At 39.2% G+C, this 23,579-nt stretch overlaps 2 protein-coding genes across 2 annotated transcripts; both read right to left on the reverse strand.

Annotated features, from left to right (window-relative positions):
• Positions 1 to 3,748: 3,748 nt before the first annotated feature.
• On the reverse strand, positions 3,749 to 6,880 carry LOC126375907 (acyl-CoA Delta(11) desaturase-like). Its single transcript, XM_050022997.1, has 4 exons — positions 6,482 to 6,880; positions 5,777 to 5,871; positions 4,784 to 5,025; positions 3,749 to 4,394 (listed from the first exon to the last, which is right to left on the reverse strand). The coding sequence occupies exons 1-4, from the start codon at positions 6,678 to 6,680 to the stop codon at positions 3,956 to 3,958; spliced, it is 975 nt and encodes a 324-aa protein (XP_049878954.1). The 5' UTR covers positions 6,681 to 6,880; the 3' UTR covers positions 3,749 to 3,955.
• Positions 6,881 to 9,013: 2,133 nt separating this feature from the next.
• On the reverse strand, positions 9,014 to 12,207 carry LOC126375906 ((11Z)-hexadec-11-enoyl-CoA conjugase-like). The gene is made up of 4 exons (XM_050022996.1): positions 11,966 to 12,207; positions 11,110 to 11,204; positions 10,138 to 10,379; positions 9,014 to 9,452 (listed from the first exon to the last, which is right to left on the reverse strand). The coding sequence occupies exons 1-4, from the start codon at positions 12,180 to 12,182 to the stop codon at positions 9,017 to 9,019; spliced, it is 990 nt and encodes a 329-aa protein (XP_049878953.1). The 5' UTR covers positions 12,183 to 12,207; the 3' UTR covers positions 9,014 to 9,016.
• Between the last annotated feature and the right edge of the window lie 11,372 nt (positions 12,208 to 23,579).

The following is a 23,579-nucleotide window of genomic DNA, read 5'->3' on the forward strand; positions in this document are numbered from 1 at the left end:
TGGGAGGAGCAAGTCAAATATCTCGGCGTAGTCTTAGATAGACGTCTTACTTTCAAGGCCCATATCCAACGTGTACGCGATTGCGCCACGTTTGTAATGGGCCGTGTTCATTGTCTCCTGAACAAGCGTAGTAAATTATCCCTTAGGAATAAGGTGAAAATCTACACGACTTGCATCCGTCCGATCATGACCTATGCAGGGGTAGTTTTCGCTCACGTGAGTCTCTCTCAAATCTACCGTCTACAGGTAATACAAAATCGTTTCACGAAATCCACGGGAGCTCCGTGGTTCTTTCGCAATGGAAATCTGCACATTGACCTAGGTCTGCCAACCATTGCCCAATGGCTCAAATTAGCTTCAAAGCGTTTTTTCGTTTGATTCTGCTCCGCACCAAACAAATCCCCTGGTAGTTGCGGCTTCCGAATACATCCCGCTTAGGAACGGTACTGAATAGCATCGGCGTCCGAAGGATGTAATACGATCCCGACCCGATTACTCAAGCCATCAGCCAATCAACTCGCGACAACAAACACTTCAGGACCCCGATACCGACACCGCCGGCGTGGTCGACGACTTCCCTCAATCAGCGCTTATCGCTATCGACTTACTAGGGTCATTTAATTCTTTCAAATATTTTTCCTCTCAGACGACGCCCTGAGCCGAGGTTCGCGCTCAACTGGGCACCCTCAGGCCTGTTGTCTTAAACGATGTACCGGGTGAGAGCCTTCAGCGCTCCCCATTTGTCCGGCCAAGTAGTTAATGTCATTTGCGGCAAATCTTCGATAAGTCACGTCAAAAAAAGGTGTGTTTGTTGGCTGCTCTCGTTCGTAGCAGCGAGCGAACCTGTCCGAATGAGATCGGCAATATCGGTTCCGGACCGATGGCTGTTACCTCCCGTTCCCCTTCTGGCCAACTCGTCCGCCGCGTCGTTACCTCTTGAATCGCTGTGTCCTTTGATCCATTGTAAAGTGACGTGGTTGTACTTGCACACCTTAGTCAGTGATTGGTGGTAACTGTATGAGTAGTAGTAGTAGTTGTTTAGGGCCTGCAAAACTCTGAAAGTATTCTAATGAAACTGTCCCGTACCTAGCTAGCCATGAACGCATACGCCGCTAGCGTGATGCCCATTTGACCTGGATTTGGTGTTAAGGGAGCCTGATATTACATAATCATAAAATAAAGCATAATACACAAGGAGACGAGATGCATTGTAAAGTACATTTCTTTATCAACTATTAATGTAGGTAATCGACTAAATTTTTGGACAAAACTTGTACAACAAAGTGACTCTGCCCACCTCAGTAGCGCAGTAAGTGTGATATTAGATATGTGTAATTACTTGTGGCTCTGTCTGGTCCATTAGGGATAAAGCCGTGATTTATGTATGTTCAAATCTTCTTCTATCCTATGGGTTGTGAGGTGGATAACCTGGTGCGAGGGTTATTATTGAGCCGTCAAATGCCCCTGACATCGCTCATGTAACGACTACTTACTTACATCAGTAAGTAGTAACCGGGACCAAAGCCCATTGTTTTTTTAACTATTGTGTCTGGAAATCTTGGCCTCACAAGAATGAAACAAAACAATTTAATAAAATATTGATTATTTATGGCCATCACTGGCACGTTTACCCTTTACTAGGGCAGGCATAAATAAAAGAGGTGGTAGCTGTTCACTCAAAAGTTAAATACCTTGAACAGCTGATTGCTACGTAGTGTTGTGCAAATTTGAATTTATTACATGAAGACCTGGAATTCAATTGCTCATAACTAATGCAAATATGAACTTAGGCGGCCAATACTCTCGCATGTGATTTGTAGATAGTGACAGAGTTGGCACACTTCGGGTTGATACCCCCCTTCCGTTACACCCTGTATATCGCTTTAGTAATCCTATTATCCTTCATCCGCTCTACGAAACAGAAATACATAATTTGTGAAAATTTATGAAATTGTCCACCTTTCGCAATTCCTGGTGGCCGTGGCTGACATTCGGATGAACAGACAGACAGCTAAGTCTTAGTATAAGACATTTTTTCCTTTGAGTACGGAACCCTAAAAAATAAGTAAGACGTAATTTACGCATTAGTCAAATAAATTCAATACTTCAATTAAAATTCGTAAACAGTTTTAGTTTAAAGTATTCGCACTTATAGGTTTATAAATATTAATGATTATTATTATAATTATTTTCCCCTTTCACGAGTCATGAAATGGCGCATTACCAATTCAAAATAAAATAAAATAAAAGTATGTTTTTTCCTTAACGCTTTAGTTAGATACTTATTTCTAATTAAAACACGTAATACCGCGTTTTTACCGCGTTATTATCAGGGATATGGGACTCCTGATATTTCAACACTGTTGCAAGTGCCATGATCACGGGACGGCTGATGAATTATGTGTTTTAATTATGATAAACCTCAAACAATGTACTTATTTCTAATACACACATACTGATGCTCTTTTCTTTTTGACGTGACTTATTGTAGGTATGCCGCAGGTGGCATTAACTACTTGGCCGGACAAATGGGGAGTGCTGAAGGCTCTCACCCGGTACAACGTTTAAGACAACAGGCCTGAGGATGCCCAGTTGGGCGCGAACCTCGGTTCAGGGCGTCGTTTGAGAGAAAAATATTTGAAATAATTAATCGACCCTAGCGGGTCGATAGCGATAAGCGCTGATTGAGGGAAGTCGTCGAACACGCCGGCGGGGTCGGTATCGGGGTCCTGAAGTATTTGGTGTCGCGAGCTGATTGGTTGCCTCCATGGCTAGAGTAATCGGGTCGTCGGGATCGTATTACGTCCATCGCATACTGATGCTAATTACAATAAACGCTATCTAATTTTAAGTTATACTTGTCTTTTTCTTATCCGTCGAAAATGAAAAGGACGGATGATTAACAGTCATAAAATTTATAGAACACACGGCAATAAAATTTTAAGTAGAAATTGAAATAACCCTACCAAAATTTTACATTGGCCAATAACCCGTCAGAATTAAGTTAACAGCATACGTCAATCGGGTTGGTTGTTATTCATTAATTCACTCATTTTATTTCACGCATTTTTTTTTTGATTTTAAGATTAACAGCTGTCAGTCGTCTGTTCTTTTACTTTTCGGCGGATGATGATGATGATGTAACAGGTATAATTAAAATTAGATGTTTGTAGGATTTAAGACCACTCTGACAGCGCGTACAATTCGCGAAAAATGCACTTTAACTTTTATACTGTAAAAAAAAAATCTAAAAAATATCTTAGAGTAAGTACCTAAGTTTCACATTATCTGAACACATAACATACATAAACAGTCTATCACCAGGAAAGCGTATGGACCATACTCCACCATGCTTCTCCACTGCGGGTTGGTGGAGGTGTTTTAACGGCTAATGGCCGGGATCAAAGTCTTTACCTTCTCTCCGAAGCATGGAATCATCTTACTTTTTCGGACAATCAGGTGAGTCAAGCCTGCAATGTCCTTACCAAACAAAGGACAACCTCACAATGTGATTTCAACAATGTCTGCAATGAGAATCGAATCCGGACCTCCAGATCGTGAGCCTAGCACTTTTACCACTAGACCATGGAGGCCGTTGAATAAGAGCTATTTTTTATGTCACTTATTGTAGACTTGCGGCAAATGTCGTTTACTACTTGGCCGGAAAAATGGGGAGCGCTGGGAGCTCTTACTCGATACAACATTTAGACAACAGGCCTGAGGGTGCTTAGTTGGAAGCAAACCACAATTGAGAGGCCTATATTTGAAAGAATTAATCGACTCCAGTTGATTTTTAAGCGATGAATTAGAGAAATCGTCGACCACGCCGGCGGGATCCGATACCGGGTTCTGAAGTGTTTGTTGTCGCTAGCTACACCAGGCTAGAGTAATCGGATCGTCAGGAATGAGTTAATAAGTAAGTCATTTTATTACTACAGACAATACATTTCTACATCTAGCTCACCGACTTCATTACAGGCGATCCATCACCAGTTCTATGTGCTCTATCATAGATCACTTCTTTCGGGACACTCTTCAAATCATACGCCCATCCGATCTTTGCAAAGAAATCAATGACCTTAGTGGTAAAGCTGAATTTACTCCCAAGCTCATCACTACTGTAGTCCCAGGGAAAGACATGGTGGAAATTATGCCAGCCTTCTCCGAAGGAAAAGTGAGCTACAAAAGGAGCTTGGGTTGCTTGCATTTTCTTATCGTAGGGTCTCATACCCCATTTATGAGCGATGCTGTTGACAAAGAATATGCAGTGGTAGGTGATAGTGACACGGAATATGTTGAAGTGCCAAGCGGTGTAGATGTTCTCAGACCACAAGTATACAGGGATGATGATAGGCAGAAGAAACGCCAAGAGTAAGTTCAATAGGACCATGTGTCTGGAAAGAAAGAAAGAATCTGGTTAAGGCAAAATATGTGCACATTTCGAAAATAATATATTTTGAATTGTCTTTACTGAACTAGGAGGAGAGGAGACAGGGGGGGGGGGGATTAGCTGAACTAGGAGAGGAGGGAGTTTATTCTTTTCTACTGGACGATGAGTAAAGACCACAACTCATGTAGACGCCATGGCAACGACGCTAGACAATTTGTATTGAAATGGCTTCGTTGCTAAAGCATGGCCAAGTTGCTTTCACTATAACCTTGGAGTTTTCGAAGCTCTTTTTTGAATTTGATAAATGATGTCCTATCTTAGGCTACATCTTCATTGACTATTATATAAGATGAACTACACACTTATTCAGTTTTAAAAATCGTAATCTCAAACCTTCTTTGAAACGCCAAAACCGAATTGCTTTTCAGATCAGATACGTCAACTAATTTTCTCCTCTTCACAGCTTCAGGGTGAGGTCTGGTCATGATCCATCCAATATGGGAGAAGAATATATGTCTCGTGGCATTGTGAGGGTCACCATCCGTGTCACTGAATTTGTGGTGCTGACGATGTTTGCTGGCCCACCATATTATACTGTACTGCATCGTCGCTGATTGTGCTATCATGTAGAGTATCTGAAAGAACATCATCATTATCTAAGGCCTCTCATAGATGCAGAAAATCATTTTTTACTTATTTAGGAATAGTAATTATACTTTATACTTAATAGAAATTGTCACTATTTCTATACAGGACGGGGGGCGAATAAAACCTGATAACTTTCTTCTTTTTTGTTAAAAACATAGAATGCACTCAGCTGCTTATCTTCCCAGGTAAGTATGTCGTAAAAGCTGACAAGGGAATCTTTACTAAGATGGAAATCGAATGAGCGGTCAACGACTTGTCAGCCTATTGTATCCAACTTAATACTCCATTATCAAAAGAGGCTGCAAGTTTAATTCCTTCTGACATGACTCATATCAGGGGCCTTTGGCGGCTCAATAGCAATCCTGGAACCAGGGTTGATGAGGTTGGTAATCCACCTCACAACCCACACGAGAGAAGAAGAGTTTCCTCCTTTTTTTCTGCAGCTTTGCTTTACCAGCGTAAGTATATGCGTAGATACCGATCCTGCCATCGTGGTCGATAATATCCCTCATTCAGCGCTTATCGCTATCGGCCGACTATTGTCGATTAATTATTTCGATTTATATAATCCTGACGATGTCCTGAACCGAGGGTACCGCAAAACTGGCACCCCCAGGCCTGTTGTCTTATATTTTGTACCAGATAAGAGCCTTCCCGCTCTCCAATTATCTGGTCAAGTAGTAAAATGCTATTTTAGATAATTTACGGTAAATCACGTTAAAAAAAGTGTCGTCATACCTGAAGCGGTAATTTTGCTTTGTAAGATTTGTGACTCCATAATCGATGAGCACCAGCTGTTATCCCTTGCACTGATGTCACGTAGTATGCCAATGCTGCAAACATTCACAAATTTCACATTAATAGCTTTCTTTCAATCAAGTATTTAAGGATACTCCATCGCTCTGTTGCCTTGCAAGTTGGCGAAATTTATTGGTCCAGTATCCATCTCATTCAGGAGCTCTATTGGATTTTAAGGACACACAAAAATAATTTTGACTTTGACAAAGTGTGTGGTGGAGTCATTTAGTAGATTAGCTGATCCCTTGTCACCATAATGTTTATCATATTTATTTTAGGACTTCGTATCAACAGTGGCTACTAGTTGTTTTTGATCACTTACTCGTATGCCTCTGCATACCGGATTACGGTACTTAATCGGTAAAAATGGGAGATTTCCTTTTTTAGAATTAAAAAATTAAAATAGTTCTCAAGAACTTGTTAGATGGCACTTGACTAACTACGTTACTGGGCCGTTCTCAAGATGCCACAAACTAATAAGAGATTATTTTAGTATTATTCATTTTTGGAATATAATTAAGTTCTGTGCAATGAAGTGACAATCAAAATGTTATTTAATAAGGTATTGTGACATGTATAGTTCATTTTATGAAAACCAGAAATAATATAATATTCCGTTCCTTGAAACGAATCATAAGTACTCACTGAATGCAACCGTAGCCCACTTCACTGAACTCCACGAAACATAAAGACCATACACAGAAGCAACATGAATTGAAAATACGTATAACACAACCGGATGCAAAAGTTCAAATTTCCATGGACTCGCTTGTGGTGCCACTAGCTTCTCAAATTTATCATCTTCTAATGATTCTATGTTGTCTTCCTTTACGTTTGGAGCCATTAGTGCAAAGTTTTAAACTCTTTCGATATCAGTTACAAAATGACTATGTTCTTTATCCACTCTTTTAGTATTATCTTCTATATCTACAACCTTTATAAATCCCATCAAATATTGTACTTAATAATTATTTTCATATAAGTGATTATTTTACAATATTTTTTTTGCTATCACTCTTTTTAAATTAACTATTAAACTTCGACTTGCTGTATTGATTCGATCTCAACTTCTAGTGTCGCGAAAACGATCAAATACCCTATATATACTTCAATCACTTGCAATCAGCATAAATTTAACTTTATTTTGCGATTTTATAAGTAGTAACTATAAAAACATGTTCAATATAAACATACCTCGATAAAATTTACATACATTAGACAAGTTTGATCATCTTTGACAGCTATAGCGTTGAATGTAAAATATAAGGAAAACTTTTTAATAATTATGTCTTTTGGTCAACGTCTTTTTTACTTTGTCATAGTTAGGGGTCTTGGTAATGAGGAATTTTCCAGGGTACGTTCCTCAAAACCAACATAGAAAGCGCTGTACAGTTTTTTTCTTCGTTTAACCTTCTAATTTCATGGATATACAACCACATCCTCCACCCATTATTATTCTGATCAAAATAAAGAGACGCAATATAGGTAGCAACATAATTCGATAAATAATGTGATCCAAATATCAAGCAACAATTATTTATATATATGTTTCTGCCATTACATTGTATTTTGGAATAATTATGTACCTGAGTAATGAGAAAGTTAATTATTTTTAAACTGAACAACGCCATCTATCTATCATCGTTTTTGGTAAACGTAGCCTGGAAAGTCCCTTGTTACTTGACTTGCTGGTTGGTATTCGATTGATATATCAAATATTTTTTCGTCTTAATTGCTGTGGAGGTTATCCACAGGCCTAGATATTAGATTTTCCATCTGATGTTTGTTTAATTTCAAAATCAAACCCTAATTCTCCATTCTCCATAATTTTGTTTAAAATATCTGACGCAAATGTTCTTTTACAATGATAACTATTGTTAATATTGGAAATAATAGACGTAACTCCTTCACTTTCTAACTCCATCACCTTAACTTTCTCAAGTTTACCTTGTTTTCAATGATCCACCCTGAATGTCTCTTAACTAATAAAAAACATAACATAGGCTAACGACTACATCCCAATGCACTAGAGGTACAATCAAAGAACAAAAGTACAGTCACTGAGCCCAGCGAATTATTTGTAAACAGTGATGAAATTATGAACCATTAGTTTGGCATAATTATAAAATTTATGTTTTTGTAGGTTTGCCGCTACTGTCGCTCTCGCATCGGACTTTACAGCCATTTTAAAAGCTGCCACAGAAACGCTGTTTGAATCATCTGATTAAGATGTAAAGGCCTGAGATGATAGTCTATTACAGAAACGACATAGTAACCAGGAGTTCTTGAGTACAACCAGTTAATTTATTACTTTGCAAGAAACTGATTGGACTTTTGCAGCTTATCGTACCTCTATTGCAAGATGAACTAAGTTGGTTCCTACACTTTACTGAGATTTCTGTTAAACCAACGTGATAGGTGGTGAGCCGCATCGCCGTCTATAATGGTCGAGTCAACTGTGTAAGTGAAAACTTAAGGTTTGATAAGAAAGTGATATGTCTATTCTTTTGTCTTTTTGTCATTTGTGTGTCTTATTTTATAATTAAATTAAATTAAAATTTCTTTATTTCAGATAACAATGATCCATAATTTACATAATAAAACATTCAAATATCTTAAAATAATAAATATAATAAAATAGAATTAGATAAAACAAATAAAATCAATTAAAATATAAAACAACAATGATCACTGAATATCAACAATACCTTCTCACCGGCATCGATACAGGCACATGTCTGTCGCAGCAATGCCGGAGATAAGGACAGTCCAGCCTATCGCCGATCATTTGCAGGATGACATTGGAGCTGGCCCGCACTCTGCGCACCAGGGACATGCCGCGGGCGCGCATCGTCGCATGGAAGCAGGCGGTGCGCGCCGCCGCGAACATACCCGACGCGCTGCAGAACCGAGGCAGCCCCAATATCACCCTGAACGCATTATTGTACAGGATGCGGAGGTCGTTGTAACAGCGCTTAGTGTAATTCGCCCACAGGCTGCAGGTGTATAGTGATGTACAATACGCACGAAAGAGTGTAATTTTAACCTCTGATAATAATAATTATACAAAATCTTTTAAACTCACCAGCGCTCCTTAGTCATATCACTTTCTTATAAATCCATAGCTAAGGTAAATTAATTACTCATTGGGGTAAGGACGGTAAAAAAAAAACTAAAAGTTTATTCAGCCTTTTTAATAATTGTACCATCACCACATCTACTAGCTCTTATATTGATTACATTCCTGGAAACAGTTTTCAAGTCGTATGCCCATCCGATCTTAGCAAACATCTTGATCAATTTGGTCGTCAAGTCCAAGTGACTTCCAAGCTCATCGTGACTGTAATCCCAGGGAAAGACATGGTGGAAATTATGCCAGCCCTCACCCAAAGTCAGGTTGGATACAAGTCCTGATGATGTAGCTTCAATTGACTCATCGAAGGGCTTCGTTCCCCATCTATGGGCAAAGCTGTTGATGCTGAAAGTAGCATTCATCACCATGATAATTCGAAGCTTGTTAATGTGCCAGGACAGGAAGAAATTCTCAGACCAGAAGATTACTGGTGTTAGAATGGGAACCACGTAGGCCATGATGATAGTTATTATTAACATGTGTCTGAAATAAAAAAAAAGTTACCATAGACGTTACTAACCTATACATGTCCTTCTGCTAAGTATAGGCTGCCTCTCAATCAGGGTGTATGGTATGGAGCATACTCCACTAAGATATTCCAGTTGCTGGAGGCGTTTGGTAAATGCTAATATAGAAGGGAAACTCCGCACCTATACAAGCTTGGAGCAAGTATGGTTTACTTTTGTACTGAAGCCGTTCAGAAGTAAGGGTACGCAGGCAGACTGTTTGTCTCGCTTGCACGCACGTGATAAGATGGCACACGGTAAAAACAATATTTTGGTATGAAGTGTTCTGGTGAAACTGGTTAGGTTGATGATTGCCTGTTGTGTGATTTGTTAGGATAAATCAGTTATTGGATGGGTGACCATTTACTAGCTTTAATTTCGCCTAGTGTGTGTGTTCGGAGGGCACGTTAAGTCGTCTGTCCCGCCTGTGGAAACTTGTTAGCAGTCGGAAGCCTTTAAATGACTTGAAAACACTGGCTAACTTAATGGTTAGGCTTAAACATCTACATTAACAGGCAGTGGTGTAATGTGGTGGAGTATGGATCATATTTGTAACGATTAATTGAGTGAAGGCATAATATGTCCAGCAGTTGGACTTCTGGGGTTGGGTATTCTTTGGAGAATAAAATAACATGAATCTGTGGCCTCCTAATTGTACTTACTTCCTCTGAAACACCAGAAGAGGATCACGTTTTAAGTCAGACATGTCGACGAATTTTCTTCTCTTCAGAGCTTCAGGGTGCGGTTTGACCATTAACCAGCCAATGTGGCAGAAGAAAAATCCTCGAGCGGAATTGTGAGGGTCTGCATCGGTGTCAGAAAATTTGTGATGGAGTCGATGTGTAATGGCCCACCACAGCACACTGTACTGCATCGACATTGATTGCCCAAGAACTAGTAGAACCTACAATTGGACATTGTTTTTAAATAGTGTCATTTTATGAGTTTTAATTCATGTTTGGATCATAGGTAATTGATATCACGGAGTCGTGTCTGGGTAGCAATAGCCTCGCCCCTATTACATGCGACTTAAACATAGCTGGCTAGGAGTAGGTGTGAATACTATACAATTCTGCCTACTGTCATCTCTGGTCTGAAGTAGTATTTCGTACGTTTTATTCCGCTTTGTGGTTCTTTCAAAGCAACTTCGTCTTCGTTTACTAGTCGACAATGTGTTCTTGACATTAGGGTTGATAAAGTCGTTAACCGGTTCAACAACCCATACGAGAGAAGACCGAGAAGGATGCCTGATGTGAACGAGAGGACGAGCAGCTCTTTATTGATACTGTTTACTACAGTTTCAAAGACACCAGATTCGCAATCAGACAGACTTGCAGCTGCTATTTCAATGTGTTTAAGGTTATCCATGAAAATGAACAACATAACATAAGCTCTCAGTCAGTAGAACAGGCAAGATGAAGTATCCATACCTCAACGAGCTTTCTACTGGACCAACGTGATAGGTGGCGCGCCGTATCGTCCCGTCAATAAGGCCGAGCGAACTGTGTTACTGAATAACTCATTGGTGCAAGTCCATAGGGGTTCGTACCGGCGCGCCCAGCTTGAGAAGCAAGCCGGTGTACAACAGGACCACAACGACTAACATGTGAACAATGAAATAATCATAAAATTACTTTAAGCGGCGTGGTCGCTTTGTACGATCTGTGACTCCATAACCGATGAGCTCCTGCAGTCACCCCTTGCATGGCAAATACGTAGACTGCCAAATCTGAGGACAGACATAACTGTAAGTTTTATTATACTTCTTCTTTGCGAGTCGATGGCGATCGATACTAAATAGGATGGAAGACTAATCGGATGGTTTGAAATAGTTAATGACGTGAAAAAAGTCGCATGGACAGGATTAGGACCCGGTAATGTAATTCTTCTATCGTGTGGGTTGTGAGGTGGAGAGCTATACAGGGTGTTAGTGACATCGTAACGAAAACTTTGAGGGATGATTCAGGCCATGATTCTGAGTTGATATCAAGTGGATTTTTCCGTCGCAAAAGTATGGAACGGAAAATAATTTAAAAAAATCATAAATTTTCCGACAGGAAATTCCACTTATTATCAACTCAGAATCATGGTCTGAATTATCCCCCTCAGTATTCGTTACGGTGTCACTAACACCCATACCTACTTGTATGGCTACCTGTAGTACTGGTAAGGGGTGTAAGTGACATCGTAACGAATACTGAGGGGGCTGATTTAGCTCAGTATTCCGAGTTAATATCAAGTGGAATTTTCGATCGCAAAAGTATAGAATTCAAAATAATTAAAAAAAACTAAAAAAAAAAACATGAATTTTGCGACGGAAAATTCCACTTGATATTAACTCAGAATCATGGTCTGAATCATCCCCCTCAGTATTCGTTACGATGTCACTAACACCCTGTATATGTCTTTTGGGGGCGCGGTCTGGAAAGTCACTCATTATTCCTAAAGCTAAGCACTTTAGAGCAATAAATATGAACAAAAAATACTCACTGTAATGCACAGTAGCTAATCTGACGGATCTCCAGTTGTAATACAGACAGTACAAGGCGTATACCCCAAGAACGTGAGCTGTGATTAGGTATAGCACAGCTGGATATATAAATTGATACTTCCAAGGATTAGCTTGAGGAGGCACTAGTTTTTCCAACTTCTCCTCTGTCTGTCCATTTTCATAAATTGTGGGGCCTTTCTTCAGATTTGGAGCCATTTTTGTCTCTGTTGGAGATACGGGTTTCTATCTGGGGGTATTAAAAAAGTCTTATAGAAGCAATTCGTCAAAAAAACAATATTGCTATTTGATATTGTAACAGCCTCCGTGGTCTAATGGTTAGAGCGTAGGGGTATTGGAGTGATAATCACTGTAAATTCTTGAATAATGGCTTCTGTGTGATCACAATTCACTGTCACTGTCGATTGCATGATGGCTAATCCCGCTGTTGCCAACTACATTTTGCAGCTGACGCAACTATGGTTGTGTCCTAAAAAATCTTCTTCTTATCGTGTGGGTTGTGAAGTGGTATACCAGTCTCTTCAACCCTGGTGTCAGGGTTATGATTAAGCCGCCAAAGACCTCTGACATGGCCCATGTAACGATTACACACTTACATCAGTAAATAGTAACCGGGAACAACGGCTTAACGTGCCTTCTGAAGCACGGATTATCTTACTTTTGGACAATTAGGTGATCGATCAGCTTGTAGTGTCCTAACCAAACCAGGGACCACAGTGATTTCTGTGATATGTCCCCGCCGGGATTCGAACCCGGGGCCTCCGGATTAGGGATTGCAATCCGGAAAAACGGATCCGGTAATCCGGTGGTTACCGGTACCAATATACCGGATCCGAAGACCGGATCCGGTGCTAGCAGTTTGTGGGAAAATAATATAGCTGTTGCATGACTAGGTACTTTTAAATGAGATATTATTATAGTTACTTGATAATTAATATTGTTACTTATAAATTGATCTATCTGTGAAAGTGAAATCTAGAAAGACTGAGCTACTTGTTACGTCGTAAAATTATTACTAGTTACCTACATTACTAAATTTTAATTGTTTTAGGAAATAAAGTCGATTTTATATATTTGTGATTTATTTTTTATAAAGTACCTAAATACATATAAGTGCAGTGACACTTGATTAACTCACTTATTTTTTACTAAAAACCGAAAATTATCTTGATTTAATCAATCGGATTGATGGGAATCCGGTCGTATCCGGCCGGACTGAAAATGACGCCGGATTGCAATCACTACTCCGGATCGTAAGTCCAACACTCAACCACTGGACCACAGAGGTCGTCCCAAAAATTGAATAAAACAGACACTTTACTCACATTTGCTTGTCGTGTTAAACGACATGTAAGGCTTATAAAAGAGTGAACTTCTATTTGTGGCCCTATAACAATCAAATCATTAACATGCCTAATGTGCCATTTACATAGTCATCACGTGTTTCGAACTTAGAATACATTGCAAATATATTATGGTATAATACAGGGTGTATAAAGAAAAGGTAAACGTCGTGTCGTATAGGGAAGTCAAGGAATTGGCCTTTGATAGACTGGAATGGAAAATGCTACACCGACAAGAGCGTGGATCTTAAATTGATGATGATGACAGAGTGTTAGTGACAACGTAAAGAAAACTTTGAGGGATGGTTTCAACGGTGGTAACGAATACTGAGGAGGGTGATTCAGCTCATTATTCTGAGTTAATATCAAGTGGAATTTTCCGTCCCAAGGGTATAGAATTGAAAATAATAAAAAAAAACAAACAAATCAGGAACTTTTCGACGGAAAATACCACTTGATATTAACTCAGAATCACGGTCTGAATCATTCCCCTCAGTATTTGTTACGGTGTTACTAACACGCATACTCGTTTGTATGGCTACCTGTACATACTTGCACGGGGTGTAAGTGACATCGTATCGAATACTGAGGAGGTTGATTCAGCTCATTATTTAACATCAAGTCGAATTATCCATCGCAAAAGTAAAGAAGTGAAAATAATTACAAAAAAAAAAGAAACAAAAATACCTTGAATGTTGCGACGGAAAATTCCATTTAATATTATGTTACGGTAAAAGTTCGAAATACGGTAAATCCTCAGTCAGATAGCAATATTGCTTTTTTATATGAATAGGCTACTTTCCAACTAGTCAAATCAGTCACTGTTTACTAAACGTCAAAACACGAAATAACTATGGAATTTGTATGAAAAAGCACTCTGTGACGTCATAGAAAAACGCGATAAAATGACGCATTTATTATTACGTTTTCTTGATTAAAATTCATAAATAAGTTAAATAGAAAAAAAGAAAAAGTTTCTCGTTACTTTTAGATCTGTCTTTATTTACTAATCAGAATTTTATCATTTACTTAGTACACGACCCAATTACCTACTTTGATGTGGCCTTTTTATAATTACCGTAAATCTTAACATATACCGTAGTTTCGGCTTTTACAGAGCCATAGAGGCAGCCAATCAGCTCGCGACACCAAACACTTCAGGACCCCGATACCGACCCCGCCGGCGGCGTCGACGATTTCCCTCATTCAGCGCTTATCGCTATCGACCCACTAAGGTCGATTAATTCTTTCAAATATTTTTCCTCTCAGACGACGCCCTGAGCCGAGGTTCGCGCCCCTCAGGCCTGTTGTCTTAAACGTTGTACCGGGTGAGAGCCTTCAGCGCTCCCCATTTGTCCGGCCAAGTAGTTAATGCCATCTGCGGCAAATCTACAATAAGTCACGTCAAAAAAATAAAATAAAAAAAAGGTTTTTACAGAAACATAATTAATTGTTGTTTATGTATGACGAGGAAAAAAAATGATATATTTGTTAGCCATTTTATTTCTTTTTTCTTTGGTTGAATTTAAAACTAATCGGGTAGAGCTGAAATCTGTCTGTGTTAAATATTTTTTATTGAATGTACTGTTACAAATTAGAATCCTCCTCTTGCTATATTTATTGAAAATGTTTGCTTCTTCTATCGTGTGGGTTATGAACCGGATTACTAACCTCAGCAACCCTGGGATCAGGGTTATTACTGAGCCGCCAAAGGCCCCTGACATGACTCATGTAACGACCACGTACTTATATCAGTAAGTAACCGGGACCAACGGCTTCACGTGCTTTCCGAAGCATGAATCATCTTACTTTCGAACAATCAGGTGATCACCCTGTAATGATCTAATCAAACTATATATCTACTGAATAAAGATATTTTTGAATTTGAATTTCAATTATCACATGGTGATTTTTACGATATGTCTCCCACCGAGATTGGAACCCGGGACCTCCGGATTGTGAGCCCAACGCTCAATCACTGGACTACAGAGGCCGTTAAAAAAATGCTTGCTTGAATTATTTAAGTTACGCACATAGTACGTAACTCTACTTGGCTGGACAAATGGGAAGCGCTGAGGGCTCTTAGCTGGTAGAAAATTTAAGATAACAGGCCTGAGTGCGCTAATTGGGCGCGAACTCGGCTCAGGGAACTTCGGCTCAAGGCGTCGTCTGAGAGGATTAATCGACCCTAGCGGGCCGATAGCGATAAGCAATGAATGAGGGGAATCGTCGACCACACCGGCGGGTCCGGTACCACAGTCCTGAAGTGTCCTATATACTTGTAAATACTCAATAATGTGAGAAACCCAAAGAATAAACTATGGAGGGATTCTTGACAAATTTTAATAATGTTTTGATTAACCTGCGGGTTAAGTCGAATGCTAACCTAAGTGCGATATAAATACTTAAACGAAATTTAAATAAAGATTTTCCCGGAGACAATGTGGTGTTTATTTTTTTTGTAAATACGATCTATTTTACGCATTGGTGCGAGGCGAAAAGACCGTTCTATGCGTCTCTTCTTCTTCTAATCTTTTATCTCTTGCTGGTATGTAGGATTTCCACTCCTTGCAATCTTTTTTATTCCTCGTTCTGTGCATAGTATTATCTTTTATCTGTATTATAGCGAGTAAAATAAACGCGCCACCTATTGGTGCTAATCGCGCGCCAAATAAGCGCACTGTCCGCCCGCCCGCTCGCTACCGCTCGCCATATTTTTTGTTGTTAATTTGTTTATTTTTATAGTTTAACTTCTTGAGTACATAACTAAACAGTGCATAGTGTTTAATTTGAAGGACGGCTATAGTATGTCTATGTCAGCATGGAAGCATAAAATCAATATTAAAAAAAAAACTTTAAAATCTTATCGTAGCATAGGGAAACGATTTCACGGCATTACTTTTGTTGTTTGAAGCGGCAGGTAAGTACGTCCCTTTGGGCCGCATTTGGCATTTGAAAAAATTACCAAAAACAAAATGGGGGCGGACTAATCTTAATTAGTATGGTGTGCAAAAAAAGAAGTCTTAAAAAAGAAAATATTAGAAAATCACAAATAATGTGTTATACGGGCAATTAGTGACATCGTAACGAAAACTTTGAGGCATGATTTAGACCATGATTCTGAGTTGATATCGAGTGTAATTTTCCGTCGCAAAATTCATATTTTTTTTTTAGTTTTTTCAAACTATTTTCAATTCTCTACTTTTGCTATTGAAAATTCCACTTGATATTAACTCAGAATAATCAGCTGAATTATCCCCCTCAGTATTCGTTACGATGTCACTTACATCCCGGACAAGTACATACCTAGGGTAGCCATACAAGTAGGTATAGTTGTTAGTGACACCGTAACAAATACTGAAGGGGATGATTCAGACCATGATTCTGAGTTGATATCAAGTGGAATTTCCTGTCGGAAAATTCGTGAAAATTTTAGTGTTTTTTATTATTTTCCGTATAGAATTGAAAGTAATTAAAAAGACACAAAAAAACATATTCTGTGCGATGTCATTAACTCCCTGTATACTTACTATAAACCCCTGCCTACCACTTCAAGGATGGCGTGATGCTATGCTAATAAAAACTAAAGGAAAATATTTCCTTTTTTTCTGTTGATGTTATAATAATCGGAACCAATACTGACTGGCCTTACATTTCCTTAGTAATTAGTATTAGCATGACGAATCCATTAAGATTACACTGTTTTGACGCACAAAAACTCTTTAAGGATTATATTTGTTTTCTGTTTGTGTTTTTTTTTATTTTAAGAAGTTTCAGTTATTGGTTAGTCAGTTTACAATGAGGTCTTTTCAGACAACGTTCCTTAAGTACAATATAGATGGCACTGTAAAGATTTTCTCTCGTTTAACCTTCTAATTTTTTTGCTCTTGGGCCGAGACTTGCCCGAAGGCATTGACGAGTCCTAAGATGGCACCCAGAAGGTGCCTGTTTACTCTGGCCTGAAATACAGAAGACGGCAGAGAATTCCACTCCTTTAATTTCATGGATAACAGACATATGCATCTTTTATCTATGTTTTTGGGTATAAATGATGACCCTTTTTAATACACCTAGACAATTTCATCTTCCACCCATTATTATTGTGATCAAAATAAAGACGAGAAATATAGGTAGCAAAATAATTCTATACAATTGTGAGAGTGTGCAGTTGGGCGCGAACCTCGACCCAGGGCGTCGTTTAAGAAGATCATATTTGAAAGAATCAATTGTTCCACATAATACTCCATTTTTTCCAAATACGAAAACTCAAGCCCTTGAACTTAACAAAACACATACTTTATTGCACAAATAGGAAATACAAAATACCAAACAAAAGTGAAATAGAAAGAATACAATATGCGGCCTTATTGTTATTGCTAAGTAGCAATCTCTTCCAGGCAACCTTTCTAAAAAGATTTATTTTTACACTAGTAGTAGTGTGGTTGTTTTCACTAACACAGTTGGCTCGACCATCATATACGGCGATAAGGCTCACCATCTATCACGTGGGTCTAATAGAAAGCTCGGTGAGGTGTGGGTACTTAGTTCATCTTGCGATGGGTGTACTGTGATACCTAATTTGGGATAATAAATTATAGTCGTGAGCTTATAACATAACACGTAAACATACAGCAACACGTAAACAAACAGCTTATATACGTCCCACTGCTGGGCACAGGCCACCCCTAAATCAACCGGAGGGGTATGGAGCATACTCCGCTGTTCCACTGCGGGTTGGTGGAGGTGTCTTTAGTCCCCATGTGTGTCGTGTGCTTATGTGATCTTAAATTTCGATATCCAAAAATTTTGTACTTTCTTTCTGTAAAAAACAAATTCTTCACAATAAAACAAACCTTGTGATTTATGTACAGATAAACAATACGATTGTAAGATGTGATCGACAATCAGAATGGGAGTCAAGCACTCTCGCGTCCCTCTAGAGTACTCAGGAAAATCTAACGGAAAACAACAAGCGAAAAACAAACGCAAGCGTCTGTTGCGATCGGGATTGGCGCCTGTTACGTGTTACAATGGCGATTCATTATTGTTCAGATAATCTGAATAATCAAATCGCTATTGAACGCATTTCATTATTCAGATATGTGTTCGGAAGTGATGAAATAAATACAAATATACTTTAATGCACCAAAATAAAAAGAATTACTTACAAAAGACTCAAACCTAAAAACACACACGAAAACTTGATTTTCAATAAAAACCATAGAACGCATCCAAATGCTTGTCTTTTTGGACATGACGCAAAATCGGAAAGAAGGATTGTGTTTTTTCTAACGTGATTGACAATTCTGTGCTTCGGAGGGCACGTTATACCGTTGGTCCCGGCTAGCCGTAAAATAATCTCCACCAACCCGCAGTGAAGCAGCGTGGTGGAGTATGCTCCATATCCCCTCCGGTTGATTGAAGAGAGGCCTGTGCCGAACAGTGGGACGTGTATAGGCTACTTATGTTTTTGTATGATTGACAATTGTTCTTGGCTACGTGATAATAATATTATGCATCTTAAGGCTTCCATGTTAATAGTGGATTACTAGTTATCATTGATTACTCGCGGCTCTGTCCACCCTATTAGGGAATACAGTCGTGAGTTCATACGGGTAAATATAATTTAAATATTATCTGCATTTTAGATACACGAGCTCAGACCAAAAAAATGTATATAAATGCAAAATGGAGATACCAATTGCCATCAAGAAACTTGCCATCGCAATACGTAGCGACCCAATGTAGAGCCAATCAGAAAATACAAATCATTTGTCGTAAAATTTTCGAGCTGGCAACCCTTTGGTGAAGGACTCTCATCTTCAGTGACCGGTTGAAGTATTCCCTGATTGTTACGACTGTCGTAGTTCAGTTCGAGAACGTTCGAGAAAGTTCGAGTTTGTTTTAGACAGTTAGAGAAAGTTTTGTCATACATACATAAACTGGCGATTGGTGCTGCAATTCGACAGGAAATGACTATTAAAAAAATATAATAGAAAATACATACATACATAAACTCACGCTTATTTCCCACCGGGGTAAGCAGAGACTCTTTCCTTCAATTTTTCTTTCTATAATGTTTGTTATAAATGAATCGTGTCGTATCAGGTGGGCAATCATATTAGACCTTTTTTTTTTTTGACGTGACTTATTGTAGATTTGCCGCAGATGGCATTAACTACTTGGCCGGACAAATGGGGAGCGCTGAAGGCTCACCCGGTATATTAGACCTAGACCTAGGAGAACATTTATGAAACAAACAAAAGAGAAGGTGCAGGTCGTGTCGTATCGGGAGGTGAAGGTTTTGGCGGGAAGAGGAGAGGAACGGCGATTACTCCACCGACAAGAGCGCAGCTCTTAAATAAAGAGATAGAAGCAGAGACTATGGAATTCTGTTTGCTTCGATCCTGACATATTTGTCTTGCTTCCTCCACATTCATCAATCGTGTCATACTTACACGCACGCCCCGATTCAGAGTAGATCGTACTGAACCTTTTCTAAGGACATTTTCAATTTGGTCAATGTACGTCCTTCTAGGTCTTCCTCTGCCAGCCCTACTGCAAACCTTCAATAGAAAATAATTCTTTAATTTAACAGAAAGCTCCCCGTGACAATGTAAACTGCCGTAGTATCACAGACAGAAATCAGCTGATCAAGGATGACTCTGCCTACCCAGCATAGAATTTGGCGTGAAGAGACAATAATAATACAAGTTCCACGGGCGAAATGCAAACCACGACATTTGCGCGTTTGATCCTCGACGGACGTCTTAACAAACGCGCCGGCGCATACAGACTCAAAGGGCACTTTTTTATCTTCAACATCATATCACCATCCCTTTCTAACACTAAGAAATCCCATAAGAAAGATCGAGACGCCAATTCTCGCCGCAACAGTGGACCCCTTTGATGTCGCCGCGGTCATTGCATCGCGTAAGTTATTCCTTTTTTTTCATATCGAAAACTAAGAAAAAATGTCGTAATCACTTTGAGTTGGTATTCTGCTTTGGTAGCAATTTCGGGTAATCCAAAACATCTTATGTACGTCCCACGATTACTGCTTTGCAAAATTACGGATGCGTCCTTTCAAGAAAATGTGAAGACTTCCCTCCTTGATGTTAAATCTTGATAGTCACTTTTTGCCTTTTGCAAACTGCAAAAGTAAAGTTGTAAGGATGATTACAAGGAGTTAATTGATTTTGGCAGGCAAACACCGATCGAAAGGGCGAAATTGGTCCTGATTTGGGTTTATCCGTTTGTTGGTTTTTATGTCCATACATACATAAACTCACGCCTATTTCCCACCGGGGTAAGCAGAGACTATAGAATTCCATTTGCTTCGATCCTGACACACTTTTTATGTCCAGGCTTAATGGATATGCATTTCAATATTTGCTGCAATTTGCTGCTACTGGGTTTCTGTAATTGGCAATATGGCACTGGTAATCAAAAACAGTGATGTGGTTGGTGGCAGTGTGTGGTTCCCAAAGCATTAAAAACACGCAAAGTTATGTAAAAAAAGTTTTATTAAGTAGCCTTTAAGTAAATAGGGTCACAAATAGTGTAACAGCCTCCGTGGTTTAGTGGTTAGAGCGTTAGGCTCACGATCTGGAGTTCCGGGTTCGATTCCCGATGGGGACATTGTCGAAATCACTTTGTGAGACTTTCCTTTGTTTGGTAAGGACTTTTCAGGCTTGAATCACCTGATTGTCCGAAAAAGTAAGATGATTCCGTGCTTCGGAGGGCACGTTAAGCCGTTGGTCTCGGCTATTAGCCGTAAAAACACCTCCACCAACCTGCAGTGGAGCAGCTTGGTGGAGTATGCTCCATACCCCCTCCGGTTGATTGAGGGGAGGCCTGTGCCCAGCAGTGGGACGTGTATAGGCAGTTTATGTTAAGTAAATAGGGTCAGAGTACTGACAAGAAAGAACAATTTGAAAAAAAAAAAGCGCGTGTCCTTACTATTAAAGAGTTTTGGGGATATTCCCGGGATCGGCGTGTCACTGTTCAGGAGTCAGTTTCTTTTAGTCGAGCACAAAAATTACAATTACTGTGCTAAAACTTAAATATACTTTATTGCACCATCATCATCATTGTACATAATTATACCTTACAATACAATACAATAACTCTTTATTGCACTACCTTACACCTACACCTACACCAACCCCTACACCTTACCTGTTATACCTTCATCGTCATCAACCCATTAATGTCCCCACTGCTGGGGCACGGGCTATCCCTATGGATGGATAGGGAGATCGGGCCTTAAACCATCACGCGGGCCCAGTGCGGATTGGTGGTTATTAACGACTGCTAATGCAGCCGGGACCAACGGCTTAACGTGCCTTCCGAAGCACGGAGGAGCTCGAGATGAAAACTTTTTTACCATAATAAATGTAAATATATACATAAGGCGACGAAAACATCCACAGTTCAAAGTACATTACAACTACAAATAAATACATAATATACCTATAAAAAAAAAATTAAAGATGATGTTTGTCTGGAAGAAATTGCTACCTTGGCAATAAGGCCGCCTCTTGTCCATCCACCCATCCACTCAGCCCGTATCCACCCACTGCTGGGTATAAGCCCCTCTTTCACGCCATCCTTTTCGGTCCTGTGCAAGTCTCATCCATTGCTTTCTGGCGTACCTCACAATGTCACCAGACCATCGGGCTGGTGGTCTGCCTGGATATCGCATACCATCCCTATCAACTTATTGTATGTTTGTTTAGTTTGTATTCCTGTGTTATATGTTTCTTTTTGTGCAACAAAGAATTGTGATTGTAATTTAATACCCACATAAATATACCTTTATAACAATCGTCTATCATACCATGCGGCAAAGAAAGAGGGTAGACAAATATGTCTGCCCGTAGAAAATTATGGATCTACCTACTCCACTCCAATCTCATCAGTCATCCCGTGATCATGGCACTTGCAACAGTGTCGAAATATCGGGAGTCTCATATCCCTGCTTTAAACGCGGTAAGAACCCGTTATTATGTGTTTTAATCGTCGATCATGTTAGAATGGCCACAATCTCTCTGTCGGATTTTACGACACGCCCGAGAAGACAAACAGCTAAAAGTGTTCTATGTTTTTTATTTGCTCCCAGAGCAGCAAAGAACCAAATGAAATGTTAACAAATTCGTACAAAATAATAATAATAATGACGTTACAGTACAAAACTTTGACGTTCTGTCAACTTATCCCAACAGACTATGACATCATAAAAAGTTAATGTCAATATAACAAGTGTTCAAAGTAAACGAAGCATAGAACACCAATGACAAAGTAAAACGAATTCCTTCACGAGTTAGCCCCTTGAACATAAAAAGGTTTTACAGGAAAACTTTTAATCAGGGTCCATCTAAGGTACTAGTTGTTCTCGAACGTCGCGGCTGTAAAGTCGAAAAAACACTGTGTGCGAATTCACGATGAGCTTTGGTCTTCTTCTACGTTTCGATAGGATACGCAAATGCTATGGAATTTACTTGAAAGAAAAAGAAAGAAAGAAAGAAACGTTTATTATTAAGGGACACCACAGTAACAAATACAAAACAAATATATAATCACTTGCCATCATCTCAACTGGATTCGTCAATCTCAATTGGACATTTTGGCAGATCACCCAGGGTATTATATATATATATTCTGATTCTGTATGTTTTTTATTACCCACGACGGAACGGAGCAGGTATATGCGTTTAGGGTGAGAGATGTTTGTGTGTGCGTTTGTGCAAAGTAATGTTATGACTTATCTTCTAAACTAATGATCCGATTTTGATGCGGTTTTCAATAACGGGTTTGTGTTTGATGAGTTCATGTTATTAGACAGGTGTCATGTCTATAACTCACTAGGGGGCGCCACAATATTAGTGTTTAGAATCAATATTATTGGAAACGCCTCTTCAATTTATAATAGCAATTTTTTTCCAATAGTTTTTATTAGTTAATTGTTTTTGACAGGCGTTTTTTTTTTCGGTTCCATTGATTACACGTAATTACGTCGAACACGGTGCTGTTTCATTGCTACCTAAATCCCTTAAAAATCAGTAAAAAGTCATATCAGGCATATTCATGGTCCTTCGAGCCGGATTTCAGAGAAGATCATAAACAATAAATTGTAGATAAATTAATACGAAGTGATTGGCGAAGATTAAAGAAAAATCAAGATCGACTATAAGTGGCACGTGGATTGGTGGTGAAGTGAATCAAATTCATCCAATTAATCCTCATTTAA

The sequence above is a fragment of the Pectinophora gossypiella genome, chromosome 20, assembly GCF_024362695.1.
Source record: "Pectinophora gossypiella chromosome 20, ilPecGoss1.1, whole genome shotgun sequence".
Classification (NCBI taxonomy): domain Eukaryota; kingdom Metazoa; phylum Arthropoda; class Insecta; order Lepidoptera; family Gelechiidae; genus Pectinophora; species Pectinophora gossypiella.

What these genes read in the sequence shown, in the direction of transcription:
- LOC126375906 (XM_050022996.1), bottom strand. Translation starts at nt 12,182, where the DNA reads ATGGCTCCAAATCTGAAGAAAGGCCCCACAATTTATGAAAATGGACAG. An exon ending in ATTAGCTACTGTGCATTACA is followed by an intron (nt 11,205 to 11,965) that starts GTGAGTATTTTT and finishes GTCTGTCCTCAG; the next exon opens with ATTTGGCAGTCTACGTATTT. An exon ending in CTTCTGGTGTTTCAGAGGAA is followed by an intron (nt 9,453 to 10,137) that starts GTAAGTACAATT and finishes TTTTTATTTCAG; the next exon opens with ACACATGTTAATAATAACTA.
- LOC126375907 (XM_050022997.1), bottom strand. Translation starts at nt 6,680, where the DNA reads ATGGCTCCAAACGTAAAGGAAGACAACATAGAATCATTAGAAGATGAT. An exon ending in GTGGGCTACGGTTGCATTCA is followed by an intron (nt 5,872 to 6,481) that starts GTGAGTACTTAT and finishes GAATGTTTGCAG; the next exon opens with CATTGGCATACTACGTGACA. An exon ending in AAGCAAAATTACCGCTTCAG is followed by an intron (nt 5,026 to 5,776) that starts GTATGACGACAC and finishes ATGTTCTTTCAG; the next exon opens with ATACTCTACATGATAGCACA.